The sequence below is a fragment of the Odontesthes bonariensis genome, chromosome 4, assembly GCF_027942865.1.
Source record: "Odontesthes bonariensis isolate fOdoBon6 chromosome 4, fOdoBon6.hap1, whole genome shotgun sequence".
Taxonomy (NCBI): Eukaryota; Metazoa; Chordata; class Actinopteri; order Atheriniformes; family Atherinopsidae; genus Odontesthes; species Odontesthes bonariensis.
Window position 1 is genome coordinate 32,640,917 of NC_134509.1, and position 21,992 is coordinate 32,662,908.

Genomic DNA, 21,992 nt, shown 5'->3' on the forward strand with positions numbered 1-21,992 from the left:
TTTTGGATTTTGCATACAAATGTGATTAATTGTGATTAATCAGGGAAATCGTGATTAATTAGATTAAAGATTTTAATCGTTGCCCAGCCCTAATATATATATATATATATATATTGCCATACTTGTTTTAAATGGCAGACTTAGAAAAAGGTTATATGAAACAAGAAGCAAACATATTACGACAGATAAAGTTTAAACATCCCGGAGACCAGTATTTTTTTTATCAAAAATAACCAGATACTGCCATTTCTGTTTTTAACATTGCACAACATCCTCCACCAGTAGGTCAGTGTATCCCACCCCATCAGAGAATTTGCACAAAAGAGCTTGAGAAACAGAATAAAATGCCCAAGATCCAAAACTCCTCAGATCCCAATTGAGTCAAGCATCCACAGGATGTGCTGGTAAATGCCCACAATCCCACTGATCCACAGAAAATGTCCCAGTGGTACACACAATGGGATAGTCAAGGAGGTGCTCAGTTGACATCCCAATGGGTGGAAGCTGATTTGGTTAATCTTTATCTGAAATAACCTGTTATCAAAGGACTATTTGTAGGTGTAGAATTTCGACTACCAGATGACGTCAGAGAAAAATTCCAATTTCAGAGAGAATATTGGGATAGATAAAAATATTAATTAACCTGAGCGCGCTTTTATTTTCCATGATCTTCACTATGGTCATGTTCAAAAATAGCTTTTTTTTTTTTTAACGGATTTATTCAAATATATGAATATCTGTAAAATGCTAAAGCATTGAAAAATATCCTGGCTTGCTTACGAAATATTAAGGTAAGATATTAAAGTACAAAGCAGAGAAAAGCAGCAAATTCTTGTATTGGACAGGCTGAAAAAAATCAAAAATTGTTGCAATTTAGTTTAATGAATCACAGGGTTAATGTTGTTAGATAATGGTGAGTGTATGGAAAGATGTGAGATAGTGTAGCTCAGGATGTAAATAGAAAAGAATAATGTCACTCATTCCTGTGCAAAATGTGTGCACATTTAGCATGAACAGATATGTATTATCGGCAAGGAATGAAAGCCACAGTTTCTTTAGGTTTAGTTAAAGTACACCTCATTTCTGGCACCTTAAAATGAGTCACCTTGAGGTTTTCTTTACCCTGAGCTGAGATTCCATTTCAATGCAGATAACCTACCATACCAGACTAACAAAAGTGACAAACTTTTATTAAAAAAGAAAGAAAAAAAAAGGAAAAATGGAAGCAAAACTGGTTTAATGCGAAGTGAAATGTATGGTCCATTAATTGAAACTGGCAGGAATAAATGTAAACAACAAAAAACATCAGCGACAATACATATTTCAATATTTTTCTGATACGAGATGACTAAATATCTCTCAGTGTTCAGCTTCCTCTCTCAGTCTTCACTGCTGTAAACGGAAAGGTCAGAGGCCATGGTCACATGCAGTTCCCATGGAAACTGATTGACAGGCCTCTTGACATTTCCCTGCTGACCCCTGGCCTCCTTTATCATCAGTTGGACATCCTCATCGTCAAGTATACGGATAAGGTCGCCTTCTGGGTCACGGTAGTTCAGGGCGATATCATCCACTTTGAAGACGTCACTGAGAGAGAGAAAAACAGGGAGACGGCAACTTCAGAGTCATTCCAAAGCAACATTTTTCTTCTCACTTGTGTTCTTGAGCCAAAGTATGACACCGTAGCAGTCAAAATAAGGTTAAAACAAAAAGAAGAAGAAGAAGAAAAAAAAGGAGCATTTTCTACTTCAAAAGTTAGACATGGAGCAACAATATTTAATTGAAATTTATGCTAAACATGATATATGTATCTATATAGATATAGATATATATATATATATAAATGTTAACTTAAGTTTCCTTTGCATCAACTTTCCTACAAGTCATCACCAAGACAACAAATATAGGACTTAAAGGTAGGGTAGGAGATCCTGGATTTTGAGTCCAGCGAAGCTGCATTTTGAAAATACACAGGTAAAAAGTCCCAACCCTTTTCTTCACTTTCCCTCCGAAGCCACGCCTCTAGAGTACGTGAACGCTCACGAGCACGAAGGTGCACGAGCGCCGTTCTGACAGCAAGCATCGATCGTTGCCATATTTAGTATTTAGTATATGATAACTATACGTTTAATAATGCTAGGTGCTGGCCAAGCTGGCTCTAGTTTAGCCTCCTGCCAAGCTTCTGGACGCGTAGTTCGTTCACGGAGCAGGGTACGTGCACAGGGGGGAGGAGGGGGAGGGAGGAGCAGATTGCAGTTTGATAGACGGCATCAGAATCCAGAATAACGGTCCGTTCAGTATGATTGGATAGTGTTTTTCCTAGATTGTACGTTCTAGAGGCCACTAAAACTTTTCATATTTGTGTCAAAACTTTTAATTAATTGGTTGCAATGGGGGTGTGAAGAGTATTTCAAGCAATATGTAAAAAGGGAATTGATAATAATTAGTAATGATGAGTTGAGAAGAACTTTGATAGCCATCCTCTCAGCTACTTTTCCACTTTTTCTAAACTGAGAGCACTACCATGCAGATTAGTATCCTGAATTTTATCCAGGTTTTAATCCTATTTTGGATATGATGTGTACATACAATATAAGATACTGGATACATACTCATTTAAGTATCCTAATTTCTAACCACAAGTTTAAGTTTCTAATGTCCCAGCTGGGAGAAACCTCGTATCTTCTTAAGGCAGGTAGTTTTCAGGATAAGACCTTTTCCATGTTTGTGGAAACAGACTAAGACATTTACAAACAAACAACAGGGTACTCCAATAAGATCCAACCATATCCAGGACTCTTATGTGCATGTCAGTCCAGTCCCTGACAATGTTTAGTATGGATAGCAATTAATTTTTCTTTAAATTCAAAGGTTTTGTTTAATTTTTGACTCACTTAATGTAAACAAGCTGTTGACTTTGAGACATTAACTAACAGTAGTAATTTACTTCTGATAGTTAAGTGTTGTCATCTTTCTTTTCATTTTATACTGTATACTCGTCTCCACTCTTTTACTACACATATGCTCTTCTGGTCTCTTAAGTTGATATTTTCCCCACCACCAGCCTCTTCTTCCCATTCTCCTATTCTAACCCTCCCATTATTAGTGCTGTGCATAATTAAAACTCAAGACCAGGGTCTCATCCGTCCTACTCCAGGGCACAATAAGCCTGAAAACAGACAAACAATAATGAGCAGATAAGCAGTGGCAATTAACTGGCTATGAAAGGGGAGGGCATCACAATACCTATCTAAATTAGCAAATAAATGAGTGATAAACGAAGAGACTGAATGAAAGAGGGAAAAGACAAAGAAGCGAGTGTAATGAGCACATTCGGTGATGGTGCTGTGGGTGAGGAGGAAGAGCAGAGAGTTCCCAGAGGAACTAATCTGATTAGTGGTGATGATAGAAATTGGCAGTTTGCAAGTGTGCTGTGCACAACGACTAAATCTGCAGGTCCCTTAGGGTGGGTTGGTCAATTAACAATCTTTTACCTGTCCTTTCTTTGTTATGGAATTCCACTGCAACCATACATATACAATACTAAGGAAGTGAAGAGGTCAAAGTGTGGGCAGTTGAAGGTCAGCAACCGGCTTTGTTTATCAGAATATCTCAGAAAGCAACACTAAACAAGAAAATACGTTCAACTATGCATGTAGTAGAGAAGGGATACAACTGTTAATCCCAATCTGACACTATATGCAATTATGCATCTCAATACTGTTCAAATGTTGCTTTAAAGTTAGACTCTCTTCTGTCTACACTGTAAAACCTGCAGACAGAAGAGAGTGTATTGCTGTATTATGTAAACTATACATAGCAATACTATCATCTGCTGGGATGTCAAGTAAGTTGCCAAAAAGACAAAGTAGTTGTGCAACGACTTTAGGTTACAGTGAGTTGTTGGCAATATCCAATCAAATAGTCATCAAAATGTCATTATCACATACGACAAAGGTGTTGTAATTTGCTCAAATGTGTGAGGTTGTACACAACAATCTCTCCATTCACAGCTAAATAACCATCTACTCTCAACACCTGTGTTGATGTCTAACCACACGAGTGTAAATGTCTTTAAAACAACACATCAAAAACAGCCTTTTATGCTTTCATCTTTTCTCCTGTTCTCCTATTCTGCTGGTATTAAACTTTAACTTTGTTAAAGTTTAATACCAGCAACACCCTCAAAAACTGGGAGAGATGCCAAGAAAGACAGAGAAGGTTAGATGATATACAAGTTACGGTGCTACAGATTAATTGGTGATAGGTAAGGGTGTCAGGACTGAGTATGAAAGAAGCATCCACCAAAGGCTTCGTCTTTCCAAACAAGGATGGGTGATGACAGACCATCTGAGAATCATCACCAAGCATTTTTGAAAAAAAAAACAACATTTACAGTGCATTACAGAGTTAAAAGATTCAGGGAGCCAAGGATGGAAACATTTGTTGGATGTGTGAGACCTTTAAGCGCTCAAGCCTTCAACTGAGTCTCTCAGTCAAGACAGTTCATTTCAAATTATTATCCTCGGTTTCCAAATGATAAAAAGCAGAATTAAAAAGTTAAGTTTTCTAAATACAATGACGCTGAACGCACTAAAATAGTTTCTTTGTACGTGTGTCTGATAGCTACTTTAGAAAATGTGTCAAGTTTTCAAGAAATGGGGATTCATTTAGCAGATAAACTGAAGTGCACAACACTTACCTCATGCGAGCCAACAGCTCCTTGTGTGATGGCTGGCTGGTTAGGTCCTCTTGTACACACACATCTCTGTAAGACGGGACACAAATTCCATTAACCAAATTTATACAGTCTTTTCGTGTTGTTAAGAGGACAGATTTACTTCAAGGAATATAATCACCAAAGATAATAATGAATAAATTCAGTCAATAGCATACTCTAGTATACTCAAAGTATTGTGTTTTAAATCTACAATCCAAGTGGAACCAGAGGAAGCCTGTCTACTTAAGGTAATATTGAATACCCTTTTTAGCCTCTCGTTGGAATTAATGTCACACAGAGCAATCTAATAACAGAAGACATCCTGTTAACTTGTTATGTCAGACAGACCTGGCTTCAACTCCAGAGGGGGTGAGCAGGAAGCAGCGGAGGCAGCTGTATGTGTAGCCTCCACCTTCACCTTCTGAGTCGCTTTCTGGGAGGGGTTTGATAATCTTGACAAAGGACTCTGGGAAAATACCTGTCTGATTATTCACTGTGCCCTGGAGAAAAAGAAGACAAGAAGAAAGAGAAAAAATAAAGATGTAAATGTGGGCAGAGAACAATTTAAAACTCAGAGGATGGAGTGATCAGGCGCAGATGATCAGATGAGTCAAAGAAACAAACCACTAAAAAGCAGCACAGAGAATCATCTAGAGAGAAGTTCAATGGAGTAATTAGCCTGTTCATAATATGATTCTGATGATGGAGGCACTGAGCAAAATCAAACAGCCTTTTTCACTACACCCCTGGTGTCAGACAGCGTTAGTCTCCATAAAGACATGCAGAGACAATTTAATACAGCATCAAGCACTTTCACAGATGTACACCACAACAAGGAAACCATTTTAAATAAAAGGCTTTTACTCTCTCAGGTTAAAATAATAATCTTTAATACAGTTAAGATAAAATCCAGTCTGCCATAAGAAGGAGAAATTTGTTGCTGTTGATAAGAATACATTTATTGGAAACTAAGGAATTGGAATGAACAAAGCAAAGCACCAAAACCAAAATATGGTAATATTTAGTCCCTTGAATGGGTGTTCTTGTAAAACAGTTATCAGTCTTGAGACCCTCCATGCTTAAAAAATCTTTTAATCTAATGTCCAACTGCAAGTTGTAAATTATTTTATGCTCTCAAATTTGTATAAACTCAAGTACTTAAATGACAAATTTCTTCCAGAGCCTCAGAAAACAAACAGCCCATTTTTTCAAGAAGCTTGATTTCAAGTGGTTTCAGTCAGACTAACGTGTTTACATGCATTTTAAAGGTCGGTTTCTGTCAGACTAACGTGTTTACATACATTTTAAAGGTCGGTTTCTGTTAGACTAACGTGTTTACGTGCATTTTAAAGGTCCGGTTTCAGTCAGACTAACGTGTTTACATACATTTTAAAGGTCGGTTTCTGTTAGACTAACGTGTTTACGTGCATTTTATAGGTCCGGGGGGTATTCCTAGAAAGTAGCTAAAGAAAGCCAGGCTATAGCCGGTAAGCGTCGCTTGAACTAGCGCCATCTCCCAATTAAGCCTCAAGTCGTTCCCCGAAGCCATTCCAGCTGCATCTCGTTGAAGCTAATCCAAGCGAGCCTTACATAGACTAGCTTAGTGCGAGTGCACGAGGAACGTAAGAAGCCCTGATGAGTGGATGGTGGAAAAACCGAGATCTGTGTGAAAATGAGAGCGAGAAGCGCTGTTATTTTTTTCGGCAGCTGAACAAATAATGCTTATGGAGCTGTATGAGGATTTTAAAAGTGTCATCACCAGAAATGGTAATACAGCTGCGGTCAATAAAGCGAAGAAACGGCATGACTAACAACTGCAGACAGACTAAATGCGTAAGTTATGAAAGTTTCATACCATTGTCAATTGTTAGACATTTATTTTACTGTCCTCATGTATTTATGCTCTCCTCTTTGTGTTATAATTTGTTTACATGAAGCATGCTGAATTGTCTCTGTATGAGATGTACAACACAAATATACTGGCCCTGCTCACTTTATTAATAACCCAATAATCGACACGCATCATCATACTTTGTGACTATAATATCGTGAGTGTGAGACCCACATATTAATTTTTCACTGTTACATCTCAACAGGAGCAATCTTAACAGCCAAAAGCGTACCTGTCAGCAAGTGAAGGTAAAGTAAAGGAACATATTTCAGAGTGGTAAGTAGCCTTTGAAGAAATGTGTTTGTCCAATAAAGAGAGATATGGAAGAAACTGAAAATAAAAAAGATCAAGCCAGAGATCATGAAACTGGAGAGGGATGTTAGTATAAATTCAGATAAAGGAGAATTTTGTGTTGTGAACTGTATTTAATTCTGTTTTCTCTCCACAGCTTGAGAAACATGTAATAATAATTAAACAATTCAACACAACTTGAACTCAAACTTGTCATTATTGTACGGTTCATGCAACGTGTTAGAAATGTGTTTTTTACATTTATATTCACAGTGGGGTGCCATGACCTAACGTGTGGAAAGTTATAAATCATCTCTGTCCATTTAGCGAGCATTAAAGAGAAACAAATAAAATCATTTAAATTAATTTAAAAACAAGCAACAGTCTAGATAAATTAAAAGATAGCGTGCAGATTTCATGCATAGACACATGAGAACAAATGTTTTTAACCTGGATTTAACCAGAAGTTTAATCTCCACTGGCAGTTTGTTCCACTTGTTTGCAGCATAACAGCTAAATGCTGCTTCTCCATGTTTAGTCTGGACTCTGGACTGGACCAGCTGACCTGAGTCCTTGGATCTAAGAGCTCTGCTGGCTTTATATTCTCTGAACATGTCACAGATTGTAAACCATCAGCAGGGTTTTAAAATCTATTCTGTGACTGACTGGAAGTCAGAGTAAAGATTTTAAAGCTGCTGTGATGTGTTCAGATCTCTTAGTCCGGGTTAAAACTCCAGCAGCAGCGTTCTGGATGAGCTGCAGATGTTTAATGCTCCTTTTGGGGGACTCAACGAAGAAAAGACTTGAGCCTGAAAAGTTGTCCACAAGACAAAATGTATAAAATATGAAGTATACTATTAATTTAAGATGGCTCTGTCAGAAGTCAGCCATGGTGCCTGAGAACTTTAAGCAGTGAACCTGTATTTAATTTGGCCAAAGGTAATTCCTATCCGTGCCCTTGTTTTAGCATGTGCATGTGCATGTGCATGTGCATGCCCTTGTTCCTGGATCAGGATATGGCGTGAGGAGGTACGGCCAGCATGCATAGCCTCTGTCCCCAAGCAGGACACCATTGAACTCTCCTGCAGAATAAGAGAAATGTTGAATGGATATACATGTGTTAAGACTTGGCAATTTGATGCAATATGTGCCTTATATGGCTATTTATAATAAAGTATGACGAGCACTTTAAATTCCTTAAGATAACCTCTACACCTGACCTCTCATTACATTACCAAAATTCTACCTTACTTCAAAGTACACTCCTTCGGGTAAGTAAAATTCTCGCGCCTTGTGCAAACCTCTGTGCCAGTGAGGATGCTCGGAACATCCTAGAATCATGAACTGATCCCGGCCATTTAGCCTCAGTGTTGGAAATGAAATGACCTCCATCACAGATCATCTGTATGCACGGAGGATAGGAGTCAATGATGAGCTTTCACAGGGCATAAATGTAACACTGCTCAGCATTACTCAAAGGGGTTGATGTGGTATTTTTCAAAATGAGAAATCCAGTTCAGAGTCTATGGACAATTATCCCCAAGTGTACCTGTACATTTAGGATATGGAAAAATTTTTGGTTTGCATAGTCAGCCTCCAGGGGTCCAGCAGGGGCCTGGACAATGTGACAATGTTTAAATCAAGACTGAAAACAGTTCTATTTATATGACACCTGAAAGTATTTTATCTGCACTCTTCACTTTTAAATTAATTAATTAATGAATTTTTTGTTTTTTGGAATGATTTTATTGCCTTCTTGTGATTTTATGTAGCTGTAAAGCACTTTGAATTGCCTTGTGTACGAATTGTGCTCTACAAATTGCCTTGGATGCGTACATGGGTACAGTACACACACACCTACAGTGATTGCTCCGTTCTGTGTATTTTTAATATGGTTAGATGTTTTAATTCCTGTGTTTTATCTAATATCTTATTTGTACAGTGTCCTTGACTGTTTTGAAAGGAGCTTTCAATAATTTGTATCATTAACATTGTTACCTGTCCCCCATTTTTCTGAGTGTGGTCCTACGTGGGTGTAGATCGGATGTTTGTTAGGTATTGATTAGTTTTAATGAATACCATGTTCTCTCTCATTTAATTTCATGCTCAATACGTGTGTATAGTTGCATTTCTTTAGTTGCACTGGCACCGACTGATTGATTTTTCGAGACAGTGAAAGTGGTGATATGATAACCACAGTTTTTGCTTCGTTTTTTAGACAAGACATGAGTTGCGGGAACGCAGAATTCTTGATGAACATTTCTTTCCGGAGTCCGTTTCAGCCGGTCGGACATTTTTTGAGTTGCAGCTAAGCTAAGCTTCAACTTTAGCCTGCCCGCGACCAGGCTAGTTCAGCAGCATAAACTACCATGGTTACTCAGCGGGAGTTCAAATTAGCCACCTTTATGGAACTAGCGAAATAAGCCAGGCTTTCCGCTAAGCCAGCTTCTAGTAATACCCCCCCGGTTTCAGTCAGACTAACGTGCTTACGTGCATTTTAAAGGTCCGGTTTCAGTCAGACTAACGTATTTACGTGCATTTTAAAGGTCCAGTTTCAGTCAGACTAACGTATTTACATGCATTTTAAAGGTCCAGTTTCAGTCAGACTAACGTATTTACATGTATTTTAAAGGTCCAGTTTCAGTCAAACTAACGTGTTTACATACATTTTAAAGGTCCAGTTTCAGTCAAACTAACGTGTTTACATACATTTTAAAGGTCCTGTTTCAGTCAGACTAACGTGTTTACATACATTTTAAAGGTCCGGTTTCAGTCAGACTAACGTGTTTACATGCATTTTAAAGGTCCGGTTTCAGTCAGACTAACGTGTTTACATACATTTTAAAGGTCCAGTTTCAGTCAGACTAACGTGTTTACATGCATTTTAAAGGTCCTGTTTCAGTCAGACTAACGTGTTTACATACATTTTAAAGGTCCAGTTTAAGTCAGACTAACGTGTTTACGTGCATTTTAAAGGTCCGGTTTCAGTCAGACTAACGTGTTTCATACATTTTAAAGGTCCAGTTTCAGTCAGACTAACGTGTTTACATGCATTTTAAAGGTCCTGTTTCAGTCAGACTAACGTGTTTACATACATTTTAAAGGTCCAGTTTCAGTCAGACTAACGTGTTTACGTGCATTTTAAAGTTCCGGTTTCGGTCACACTAACGTGTTTACATGCATTTTAAAGGTCGGTTTCAGTCAGACTAACGTGTTTACGTGCATTTTAGAGGTCCAGTTTCAGTCACACTAACGTGTTTACGTGAATTTTAAAGGTCCAGTTTCAGTCAGACTAATGTGTTTATGTGTATTTTAAAGGTACGGTTTCAGTCAGACTAATGTGTTTACGTGTATTTTAAAGGTCCAGTTTCAGTCAGACTAACGTGTTTACGTGCATTTTAAAGGTCCAGTTTCAGTCAGACTAATGTGTTTACGTGTATTTTAAAGGTACGGTTTCAGTCAGACTAATGTGTTTACGTGCATTTTAAAGGTCCAGTTTCAGTCAGACTAATGTGTTTACGTGTATTTTAAAGGTCCAGTTTCAGTCAGACTAACGTGTTTACGTGCATTTTAAAGGTCCAGTTTCAGTCAGACTAACGTGCTTACGTGCATTTTAAAGGTCCGGTTTCATGGTCTCCTTCTCTCACCATATCAGCCTCCATCTTATTTTCCTCTCTCCCACTCACCCTCTCCAGCTTCTCTGTTGCTCTCCCAATAGAAAAATTTTCAGAACTAGCTAACAAACACGCTTCCCGACTTTCTTTTACACGTATATTTACATTTGCGAATGTTCATGTCAGCGTTAAACAAATTAAGAAATTAGCTTTAAGATGCATGATCTGCTTTAGAAATGCAACGCTGAGATGAAAGATTAAAAACTAAACTTGTGGAGTTAAATCGGTTCAATATTTTTCGGAATTTTGTGTTTAGCATTTCTTGGGCCGCTAAATAAATCACGATTCAAACATCTACTTTCATGAAATACTAATACTCTAATAATAATCATGGTGAAATGAAATGGTGGTACTATCTGTTCAGTAGTGGTTGTGCCCTCTGGGTGTGAAACAAATTGCACAAACGTGGGTATCTGCTTACGTAGATTATTCTATACATTTAGTGGCTAAAGTGCCATTTTCTGCTGAAAAACCTTTTGGTGTGGATGTTACCTGGACATGTATGATACATGTAAGCAATGCTGCAGCCACAGCACCAAATATTGGTTCTCACATAACGTTTGTGTAGTATATTGCACACATGGACAATCGTAATTGTCATGTAGATGCAGAAACTATAAGCTGGACAAGAGATGACTGTCTAAACTTTTGGAGTGTATGCTGGGAAGGTAGTGGGTGGATGTATATGCACTCATCTAGTTTGCAGCAATATCTCCTTCTGTTCATATTATCCTTTCACACCATCTGTTAGAATGTTAACTCATCTTCTGTGGACCTCTTTTCCTTTTTTACATCTCCGCATCTCTACTCTTTTTCCCTCTTAACCTTTATGTTTTAAGGTATTTTCCCTCCTCCGTATTTGCTTCTCTTCTTCTCCATCATGTACATATGCTCCATCCCTTACTCCAACACTCCCCCAATCCACCATCCTAATAAATATGTCTCTTTCTCTTTTGAATTGTTCTCTTTTCCTCTTTTATCCAATTCCATCTCCTCTCCCCTGCACCTTCTCTGTTTCACCCATCCCTCACTCTCCAACTCTTCCTCTGCCTCTCTCCTTCTTCACCATCCTCTCTTTCCCTCCCGCCTCCCTCTCCCGCTCTCTGCCTCGCTCAGTTTCTTACCTCCAGCCAGTCTACGTTGACTCTGCGCAGCAGGAAGATCACTTCTCCCCTCTTCAGGTTCAACTCTGCCTTGCCGTTGCCACGAAAGTCAAATATCACCTGAGACGCACGCACAGAAAGAAGAAAGAGCACACACAAGAGTGTGTGAGAGACAAGAGGACCAAAGTACGAGTGAAACGGACAGACTCAACACAAAGAGTGAGCGATGACGGGTAAGACTTTACACACTTTTTGAAGCGTAATAATGGAAGAGAATAAGTGTGCAAGTAAGAGAAAAAAAAGGATGATGGAGAAGATTTTTCAAGCTTGAAGAGGCTGAAAGTTTTTGAACCTATTGTTAAGGGGTAATTAATGCAGAAAGAAGTGAAGTCTGCATTTAAAGAAGTTTATGAGTGTGTGAAAGAGAGAAAGAAGCCAGGGGAAAGGGAAATGAGAGATAAGAGTAGACATTTACATCTTACATTTACATTAATGTGGGTGAAACTATGCTGTTGTGTTGAACCCAGTAAAAACTGTATGATTTTCATATGTCCCAGATGAAAAATAACCAAAGTGAAAGAATCATGCTGATATCTTTGATTATGGCTAAAAAACAAAGACCTTCAGGGATACATTTCTGACATAGTCAGAAATTTGGGACGATCCTCCTACAGTGTGACTGCAGTTTTGGCCCTCGTCTATTAACCAACCAATTGGGATATATCATGGAATGCCGTGTTGATAAACGCAACGCTGGTGCTGTCGAGTAACATCACACCAAACCCGAACAGTGTAAATGGAAGCCAAAACAGCAGAATATAACCCGTGGAATTCAAACGAAAATTGGTGGTTGAGCTGTAAACAGCAGGAGCCTTGTTTCTATAATGTTATCTCCAGTTCAGACTGCACCAAGAAGGATGTAGCGTGAAAAGACAAAGCTTCACCGTTTCAGCTCATAAAATCTGCTTTACATTAACGTGACACTTGGTATTTGTGTTGCTTTTCACAGTAACACTTCAGCGGCTCGCAGATTTCAGTGGAAGAGGCAATAATTAATAAGAAAAAAAATCACAACAGCAAACATGGATATAAATAGCATCTGACCATTTTGATTCATGCTTATTTCTTTTTTACTGGCATTAAGGTATTCAAAAAGCAGCGCCCACTGGTCAAACACAATGTATCTTTTCTGTCCCAGGTTTTGCTGCTTCCTGTTATGAATCAGTCATGTGTGTCCTTGCCCATTCATTAAGCATCGACTAATGCATTGGGAGGCCAATCATGATGCTCAATACTTTCTCCTGTTCCTTTAGCTTCAAACATTTGCTTGCATATTTTGGGCATTCAAACAAGAATGTTTACAGTGAAAAATGTGAGATTTACAGGAGCATCTTGAGTTCTTAGCTCCTGGCTGGTCTCTAAATGCAGTGAAAGAACCCTTGGGTTCACAGCCACAGGAGCAATCACCCAATACAATTAGGCTAACGTTGTCCTCTGTCTCAGCAATTATCAATGTGACTGACAGGATCTTTGGACCATGTTCTCTGAATTATTATTAAAATAATTTTTCTTTTTCTCAGAAGGGAGGGCACAGTCCATAGTCTATACAATACGTCTTTGCTAACATCTGTCCACAGACAGTGAAAGTTCAGACCAGTTTTAAACACTTCATTTGTCAGTGGTGTAACAAGCATGCAGCATTTATTTCAATATATTATGCAAATACTAATGTACATGTATTTAACTGATGCAGTTGGAGCTCAACATATCAGGCTGCAACGTCTTCTTATTAACATTAATAGGCTAGTTATTTTCTCCATTGATTGATTCAGAATCTCAGAAGATATTCCAACACATTATTTGATTTGTCCAATCAAAAGCAACAAACACAAGTGATTAATTTAATCTTCATCAGTTGCACAATATTTAATAAGCTTGTTACATTTTGTATGTCAAAATCTTATTTAGAAAATTAAAATTGAATCTATATTAAATTAGTCATACTTCATTTATTTGGATTTTTCTCTGAATCACAGAAGATTAGAGAAAAATATATCTTAAAGCACAGGTACCTCAGTTGTGTAGTATAGTTGTGTACTTTATTGAAAGCAATTAGTTACATTCAGTTACTGCCATCTGATCATTTGTTTCCAAGCTGTTTTTTTTTAAAGACTGAAATGACAAAACAAATATTGTTAACATATTCTGTGGCATGTTATGTGCTAAAACTACAGTATTTGTTCATTTATTCAAGTATATTTGTGTGTGTGTGTGTGTGTGTGTGTTTTAAGCAAAAAACATGTATGAGGATGCTGTAAAAGGTCAATAGCCTGAACAGGTGCCACGCTGCAATACAAAACTGTATGTGTGTGTGTGTGTGTGTGTGTGTGTGTGTGTGTGTGTGTGTGTGTGCATGTGTGATTATTTGAAAGGGTGGTTAGATTGTCTACCATCTTTGTTAGCATCAGGGTGCCTGGAATAAAAGCCTGCCAAAGTGCATTTGCATCTAAAGTGAACTCAGTTGAGCCATTATCATGCTTTAAACCCCTCCCTGTGCTTTTGCTAAGAGACTCCTTACAAATACACACACAAATGCAAATGTACAACCATGCACACACTAAAACTACAATAATCTTTTCTAATAATTAAAATATGTGCAAATCCAAAAACAAACAGAATGTACGCGCTCAGTCTGGCTGGAATTAACCTGCACACACTGATGTGTTAGTAAAACCAACTAAAGGCAGAGGGGTAAAGATTGAGAGACGCAAAACGGAAGTACAATAACATGCAGTTACACTGGACAGAGAAAAAGAAGGGAGAATTACAAGCACAGAAGGAGATCCATCATAAAAGGCAGTGAAACTAACAAAGATTTGGAGAATCACTGAGGTACAGAGAGACCAAAAAAAGAACAACAGCGGTTAAAGCAGTGGGCGGGAGGTGAAGAAGAGGAGGAGGAGTAGGTGGAAGAGGAGGGGGTGATAAGAAAAGTTAAAGTTATGCAGAGGTATTGGGCTGCAGAAAGCGGATGGATCTATGCTGTCTTTATGTTGGTTGTTTTGTAGTCAGGGCCTGTTAGTTGCAGCCATGAGCACAGACAACATGGACAGACGTTATCCCTACTACGGTGTGTGCATGTAAAACCACGTTACAGTCGATCAAAGTCAAAACAGACATTTATGACAAGCCCATCTTACTGGAAATGCAAAGTGTAACATCCAGTTTAAAGCTTTCCTATGGCACAAGTGTGACAGCAGTACTCAGTGCTCCAAGGAGAGCAATGCCGGTCCGTCTGTTGATTAGTTCGACAGTAATTCAACAATCACTAAATCAATTTAGGCAACTAGGTTTCTGAAATGAAAATGGGGTATTACCATTATATCTATCACTCCATGGTGGCTAAAACAGGATGAGAAAATGACAACCTGTAAATCAGTCGCTCATTCAAACCTCATTTCAACATTGGGGCATGCATGCATCTTATTTACCCTGTGCCCGCTCCAGTCCTCTTCCACTTGATTGGGCTTAAAGAAACATCTGTGGTGATGCTGTGGAGTTGACTCCACCACATTTGCTTGCTTAAAACGTTTGGTTGATATGTAATACAAGTTTTTTTACAGCGAGTGTGAGTGTGATATAGTGATATAAAGTCATGAAGTTCTATATATTCTTAGTCACTGATGAATCCAAGTGACCAGCCCTTTTCATCTGGCACCACAAAAGAGGGTGACACATACAGTCAGATTTGGAGAATAATATGATTACCATGGAAATGTCAATGTCCTCTCTGAATTAACTGACAGATTTACAACCCGAGATCAGAAAAAGTTGGGACGTGCAAAAAAATTTGCAGAAAGACAGATCAAATCTTACATTGACTTTTATTTTATGGCCCACAGTATGAGTCCAAGAAGTTTAATATTTTGTCTCATCAACTTAATTTATATTTGTTAATGTACATCCATCTTGCATTTCAGTACTGTAAGCTGGTCAGTTAAGTACCCACACTTCTTCCTCAGTCATGCCTTTGTCATTAAATCATCATTTAAATTGAACTCAAACATCAGCGTGCCACAGTACAACTTCCAAAGGCGCTGTAGAAATCTACACTCTTAAGGCTGATTCTTACTCGGCGCGACCTCGCTCATACTAGCTGGTCGCAAATGGCGCAAACGGTCACGTGTCCCAAAATTCCGCCACGCCCCCCGTCGCAAGCTAGAAAATCCTCGCGCGGCGCAAGGGCGCGCACACAACTTTTTTTCTGACTTCACGCGCGCTCAACTGGAAACAGCTGACCAACAAAAAGAAAAAATGAACACTGCAGAGACCGCGGTGACCGAGACGGTGCGCCTCTACAAACATCTGTACGACACGTCTATGAAGTTACACTGGGACAACGTTTGACAAAGTTTGTCTTGTTGCAAAGGACGAACATTCCACCTTCTCTTCTGTTTTTGCCGCAGCCGCTTAAGGCTGATTCTTACTCGGCGCGACCTCGCTCATACTAGCTGGTCGCAAATGGCGCAAACGGTCACGTGTCCCAAAATTCCGCCACGCCCCCCTTCGCAAGCTAGAAAATCCTCGCGCGGCGCAAGGGCGCGCACACAACTTTTTTTCTGACTTCACGCGCGCTTAACCGGAAACAGCTGACCAAGAAAAAGAAAAAAATGAACACTGCAGAGACCGCGGTGACCGAAAGGGTGCGCCTCTACAAACATCTGTACGACACGTCTATGAAGTTACACTGGGACAACGTTTGACAAAGTTCGTCTTGTTGCAAAGGACGAACATTCCACCTTCTCTTCTGTTTTTGCCGCAGCCGCTCAGCTCTGAGATACATATACAGTTCTACACCCAGAGTAAATTCATTCCGCATCAGATGTGCCAGCCTCTGCTGACGTGACACCACAGGTGGCATTGTGTATGCTTTCTTTGCATGCTTTTCAGCTTGTTTCCTCAACAGTGACGCTCGCTGGTCTGGAGAGAACTGCAAATGTGACGCATTCTCGGCGCAAACTGCGCTATGAGCTGAAGGAACTGTGAAGGGGCTGGCGCTTTCGATGACGTCATTAATGGTTCTCGAGCCAGAACAGTTGCGCGTTTGCGCCGAGTATGAATCAGCCTTTAGCTCTGAGATACATATACAGTTCTACACCCAGAGTAAATTTATTCCGCATCAGATGTGCCAGCCTCTGCTGACGTGACACCACAGGTGGCATTGTGTATGCTTTCTTCATATGCTTTTCAGCTTGTTTCCTCAACAGTGACGCTCGCTGGTTTGGAGAGAACTGCAAATGTGACGCATACTCGGCACAAACTGCGCTTATGAGCTGAAGGAACTGTGAAGGGGCTGGCGCTTTCAATGACGTCATTAATGGTTCTCGAGCCAGAACAGTTGCGCGTTTGCGCCGAGTATGAATCAGCCTTTAGTCTAGTTACATTAACAATGGAGAAAAACAAGGTGGGGAATGTTGTGAAGCATTCAATGAGATTTGTCTCTCAGGATGAGGTGAAGACAAAACCAAACAGTGAGTATATTCATCAGAAGCACACAGCTCACAAGACTCTGAGTAGATGCTGAGCTGTGTCTGCTGGATGTGTAAATTAGCAACTGTCTACTGACATGTCAGCTTTAACATTATGTCTTCATGGAGTTGAACTTGAACCAAGTGCCCATAGCTATAAATCAATCCATGTTGAAGCTTTCTGTTCTTCTTGATTTGGCTCCATGTTGAAAACCTAGTGTAAATCTATAACATAAGTCCCAGTTATCTGTTTGAGGTCAACAAATACAGTATACTTACTACTCAAGGCAGCAAAGACAGCATGTTAAAGGCAGTGTGAGTCAGAAATAAGGTTTGACGTGATAGAAATTAAGATTAAAATATATTTCAATGTGTATAAGTCTTCGATAGGCTGTGTGTGTGTGTGTGTGTGTGTGTGTGTGTGTGTGTGTGTGTGTGTGTGTGTGTGTGTGTGTGTGTGTGTGTCCAGGGAAAATGAGACACAGACTGGTGGCAGATTAATGAAGCTGGGGAGAGAGGGAACAAGCTGGATTAACAATCCACTGAGATTACCCTGACCCCGTGGACACACACTCATGCACGTTCACACACTCTTTGAATTCAGGACTGCTATTTTTAATGCTTTATTCCATGAGCTGTTCTATTACAGCGCTGACCTACCAGTTGATGCAATTTATAGACGATGTGAAAATGTGCTCGAGCCGATACGCTTCCACCTTAAACACAAACACCAAACATGATGTGACAAAGCGATTAGTCCTCTCATACATCTCTTTTCATCTCTCTCTTTGTCTCCTCATAACCTCATCTTCTTTGTTCCAGCTTTTCATCCTTTTACTTTAACGTCTCTCCCTTTGTCTACATTTTAGTCCACAGCTTCCAGTTGCTGTAGATAATGTACAGGATCCTTCTCTAAAGGGAAAAATATACATATCAATCTGGCAAGCTGTTGAGACATGAATCACTTGAGCAAACTGTTTGATGGGTCAACAAACACCATCATCGTTACGCCACTACCACCATCAAATTAAAATAAGACGTTTTTTCTTTTTTCATTCTCTCTTGTCTTGCTGAAACCTTATGCAATCTGAAATTCTTCATGATAAGAACCAGTGGCACTAATTCAGCAATATTATTAAGCTAGAGTTAAATGTAGTCACAGAGTTCATCCTCACATCATGTTTAATGGCCTCCCCAAAAATTTTTTAGTTCATTTCACCAGCCATACACAGCAAACAGTTCATTCTGTCTCATTTCATGATGCATACACGTTGTATTCATCTAGAGCTGATATTTGGTTAAGGAGCATCTTGAGTTCTTAGCTCCTGGCTGGTCTCTAAATGCAGTGAAACAACCCTTGGGTTCACAGCCACAGGAGCAATCACCCAGTACAATTAGTCTAACATTGACCCCCGCATTAATGAGCTTGTTAAGCCCTCCGCTCGTTAGTCTGACAAGAGGGAGGTGGAGATTAGAATTGAATTTTTTTTTATTTCCCTCTTTCCTAAGTTAAATGGAAATGCATTGACTTAATAGATGGCTTGTTTCCCATCGAGCTTCAGGTGATGGATCCTGTGAGGTAAGAATGAGCACAGGTATAAGAGGCTGTGTGTGTGTGTGAGTGTGTGTGTGCGTGTGTGTGTGTGTGCATCTTCTCAGCTGTGATGGAGAGTAAAATCAGAGCGTCTTTAAGTACTTTCACATTTATTTGGCTATATTAAATTACCATAAATGATTGCTGGTCGAGCAAAAGGCCATTGAAATTGATTTGAAATCCTTTGTCTGACTATCTGACAAGCATTAGTTAAATTTCTACAATAACACTAGTGCTGTTAGAGTAGTCGAAAGAGTTTTTTTTAGTTATTGAGTTTTTTGTAGACACCATTGTTGCTGGTGGATATTGATTTGACTCGAGGTGACAAGACCAAACCTAATCATCAAGTCAATACCCTATAGAGTTTATTTACTGTTTCACAAGGACAGATTAATCGAGTAGTTAAATCTATGTTGGGGTAGGCCTAAATCTGGAAAAGGGAAAGAAAGAAAGTCCAAATCCTCTCTCTTCCACTAGATGAGCAAGGACATATCCTTCATATGCTGCATAAATATGAAAGTGAAGGTTAGCGGGAGTTTAAACTATGAGCAACAACATAAACACGCATCACCTGCTGACATGGTACATCTGCAGTGGCATGCAAATGTTTGGCTAGTTTAAGTTTTTAAAAGACGAACAGATGCTCAAAAGGTCTGTTTTTTTTTAGATGCAAGAGCTTTATAAAAACACAGACACCCTAGACTTTCCACCTTTAGTGTTAAACCAGGGAAATGTCACAAGAAAATAAAATGGCATTTTCTAGCACCTGTTTGTTATGTTTTAAAAAATGCTGGCAAGGTGAGGTTGAGCTGTGGAAGATCAAGGAAACTTTCTGAAAATGGCACTCATAGGATGGGAGAGAGGGGGGAAAAACCAGTTTGACAGCAAAATATCTTCAGAAAGATGCAGCCAAACTCAACTCAACTCAACCCTAATGGAGGAGTCTTCAGAGGAAATTTTTACATCGCATTCAAAGGAAGCTGTAACACAGATATCACAGATATTGCTCCATTCTCTCCTTCAGAGCTGATTGATTCTCTTCATCTTGGTGTAAACTTCCAGTGCTGTTTTCAGACTTATCTTTACTGCGTTTGCTGCTTTGGCTCAAATCTAAAAGGCCAAAAGGAGGTCATATCTATCCCACTGTAATGTACAGAGACTGGAGCCATGGAGGTGCAGAGGTCCACTTTCTCCCAGATCACTCAAATTTCAATATGCTCAAAAGTTATTGTTGAATTTTTTCACCCAATTACAACAAAACATGACTGCCTCCTCATGTGTTAACAGAATGAGACACAAACAAAGACGTGTCACTCTTTCTTCTTGCCCTTTCTACTCATTAGCCAAACTGCAAACATAAACTCGTCTTTTAACCCTGTATGAAACCTGCTAAATCTATGGCAGTTTAATCACAATAACCCACAACCATATCCAATAATGTACCTTTCACTAGACACATTTAGTTTAAATAAAGATAAGAATCAATATCAGAGTCATGTGGGCATTTTTCTTTCTCATTTGGATAGCAGGGTGGCAAGTCGCAGGTCTTGATTCATTAAGACCTGATTTCTGTTTTTTGTCTATCTAAGAAACTCTGTAACTTTTCTGTCTAATCTATTTGTGCTTATTCATCTGTCCTAATTTTTCACATCGATATACCATCCCTCTGGCTTGTGGATATTTTAAATCATGCTTACAGAGAGCAGTCTGTCTCATTGACCTTGTTTAAAGCTCCGAGTAATACAGCTGACAACAATTACTCATCTTACTGTTCGGGGTGAAACCTCACCTAATTCTAAGTGGAGAGGAAAGTGTTGCAGTATAAACATGGTGACAAATGCCTGTACTCTCCTTTTATCCATAAGGCTCAGACCAGCCACTGATCAGTTTTTGGATGCAGTTTAATAGCCACCTTCCAATGCTGAGAAACACACATAGCCAAGCATGCACAAACACACAGAGTATGGCTCACTGTTCCAGAGAATAAAAGAAAAAGAGCTAAAATAAATGTTGAGTAGGCTGGCAGCTTCATGAGTGGAGTACACCAGTGTTTTAGCTCTGTGTGGGAGAGAAGGGAGGAAGACAGAGAGGAGGGAGTAAAATGGAGTTTGGCGATGGAAGACCGCTGGAGTGTGCAAAAAAAAAACAGTGTGTGTGTGTGTGTGTGTGTGTGTGTGTGTGTGTGTAAAGCCTCACCTTTTTCGTGCAGAGCAAGGTTAGGAAAGTTAAATGCTTATGTGGGGGGATAAAGTACAGATAGTTCAAGAGCTGAAAAAGCACTTCACCTGCAGACATGTACTTATAATGCAGGCTGTGTACTGAGCAGACAAAGTGCAACACACACATGAATATATACGTTAAGATATTCAGCTATTTGAGTTTTCTTTTACTAAATTCTATAAATTTGTTTCATAATAGAGCTGTCGAGGGGTTAAAATTTCAATCGTGATTATGTGCATGATTCTGTCACAGTTTCATTGTAAATTCAATCTGTGAAGAATATTTGAAAATGAAAGATTTCTAGATTCTAAAATGATCTCCTTAGAGAGGGGCATTGTGAGGAATGTGGTTGTGAGCTGTTTTTAAGAAGTTGGATACAGCTGAGGAATGTGTCTCGACAGAAGTGCTTAAATTACTTATAATCACCCACTAAGAGTCAGAAATAATGATGTGTAAACGTTACTCATCATGTTCAGTGTCTCAGAAGTGGAGATAAACACCCCGTTGGTACATTTTTTCTCACTTTTGGAGTTTTTCCACAAAAGAGGTTTCCTTTACTGGTTTGGAGCCAGAGCCGAACTTAGAACTAGTTCTTTCTGTTTCAAAACCACCAAGACCCTGACTCCACCAACAAGAAAATCTATGCTACGCTAGCAAGAACGCTTTGCTGGGCCAGAGCAAAGAAATGTTTATGTATTTGGCAGACGCTTTTATCCAAAGCAACTTACTGGTAGGGTAAGGGGGTCTTGCCTAAGGACCCCTACTGGAGGTAGTACCTTTCATGCAGGGGATTTGAACCCAGTCTTACCACTACACTATCCAGTCCCTAGAAATGCTACGGCTGGCGACTGAGGGCCGGGTCATGGAGACTAACTAGTCCGACTAAAATGTTTCGACCATCATATGTATAAATCAAGAGCTATCTAGCTTTTCGTCAGCTTATTTCAGGGGATAACATTAGGTTATATCAC

At 39.3% G+C, this 21,992-nt stretch overlaps 2 protein-coding genes across 3 annotated transcripts in view; one reads left to right on the forward strand and one right to left on the reverse strand.

Annotated features, from left to right (window-relative positions):
• Window positions 1–1,220: 1,220 nt before the first annotated feature.
• ncf4 (neutrophil cytosolic factor 4) overlaps window positions 1,221–21,992 on the reverse strand; it is a 33,857-nt gene continuing 13,085 nt past the window's right edge. The window contains exons 7-10 of one of the 2 annotated variants that reach the window (XM_075463999.1): window positions 11,701–11,799; window positions 5,069–5,220; window positions 4,703–4,768; window positions 1,221–1,587 (exon numbers count right to left, since the gene is read on the reverse strand). In XM_075463999.1, the coding sequence (XP_075320114.1) occupies window positions 1,380–1,587; window positions 4,703–4,768; window positions 5,069–5,220; window positions 11,701–11,799 (525 nt within the window). In that variant the 3' untranslated portion in view covers window positions 1,221–1,379. The remainder of the gene's footprint in view (window positions 1,588–4,702; window positions 4,769–5,068; window positions 5,221–11,700; window positions 11,800–21,992) is intronic. The other variant, XM_075464000.1, reaches the window with a different exon arrangement.
• The window catches only part of pvalb7 (parvalbumin 7), a 37,296-nt gene continuing 27,007 nt past the window's right edge, over window positions 11,704–21,992 (forward strand). Inside the window, exon 1 of the mRNA XM_075464001.1 lies at window positions 11,704–11,912. Coding sequence (XP_075320116.1) covers window positions 11,906–11,912 — 7 coding nt within the window. The 5' untranslated portion in view covers window positions 11,704–11,905. The remainder of the gene's footprint in view (window positions 11,913–21,992) is intronic.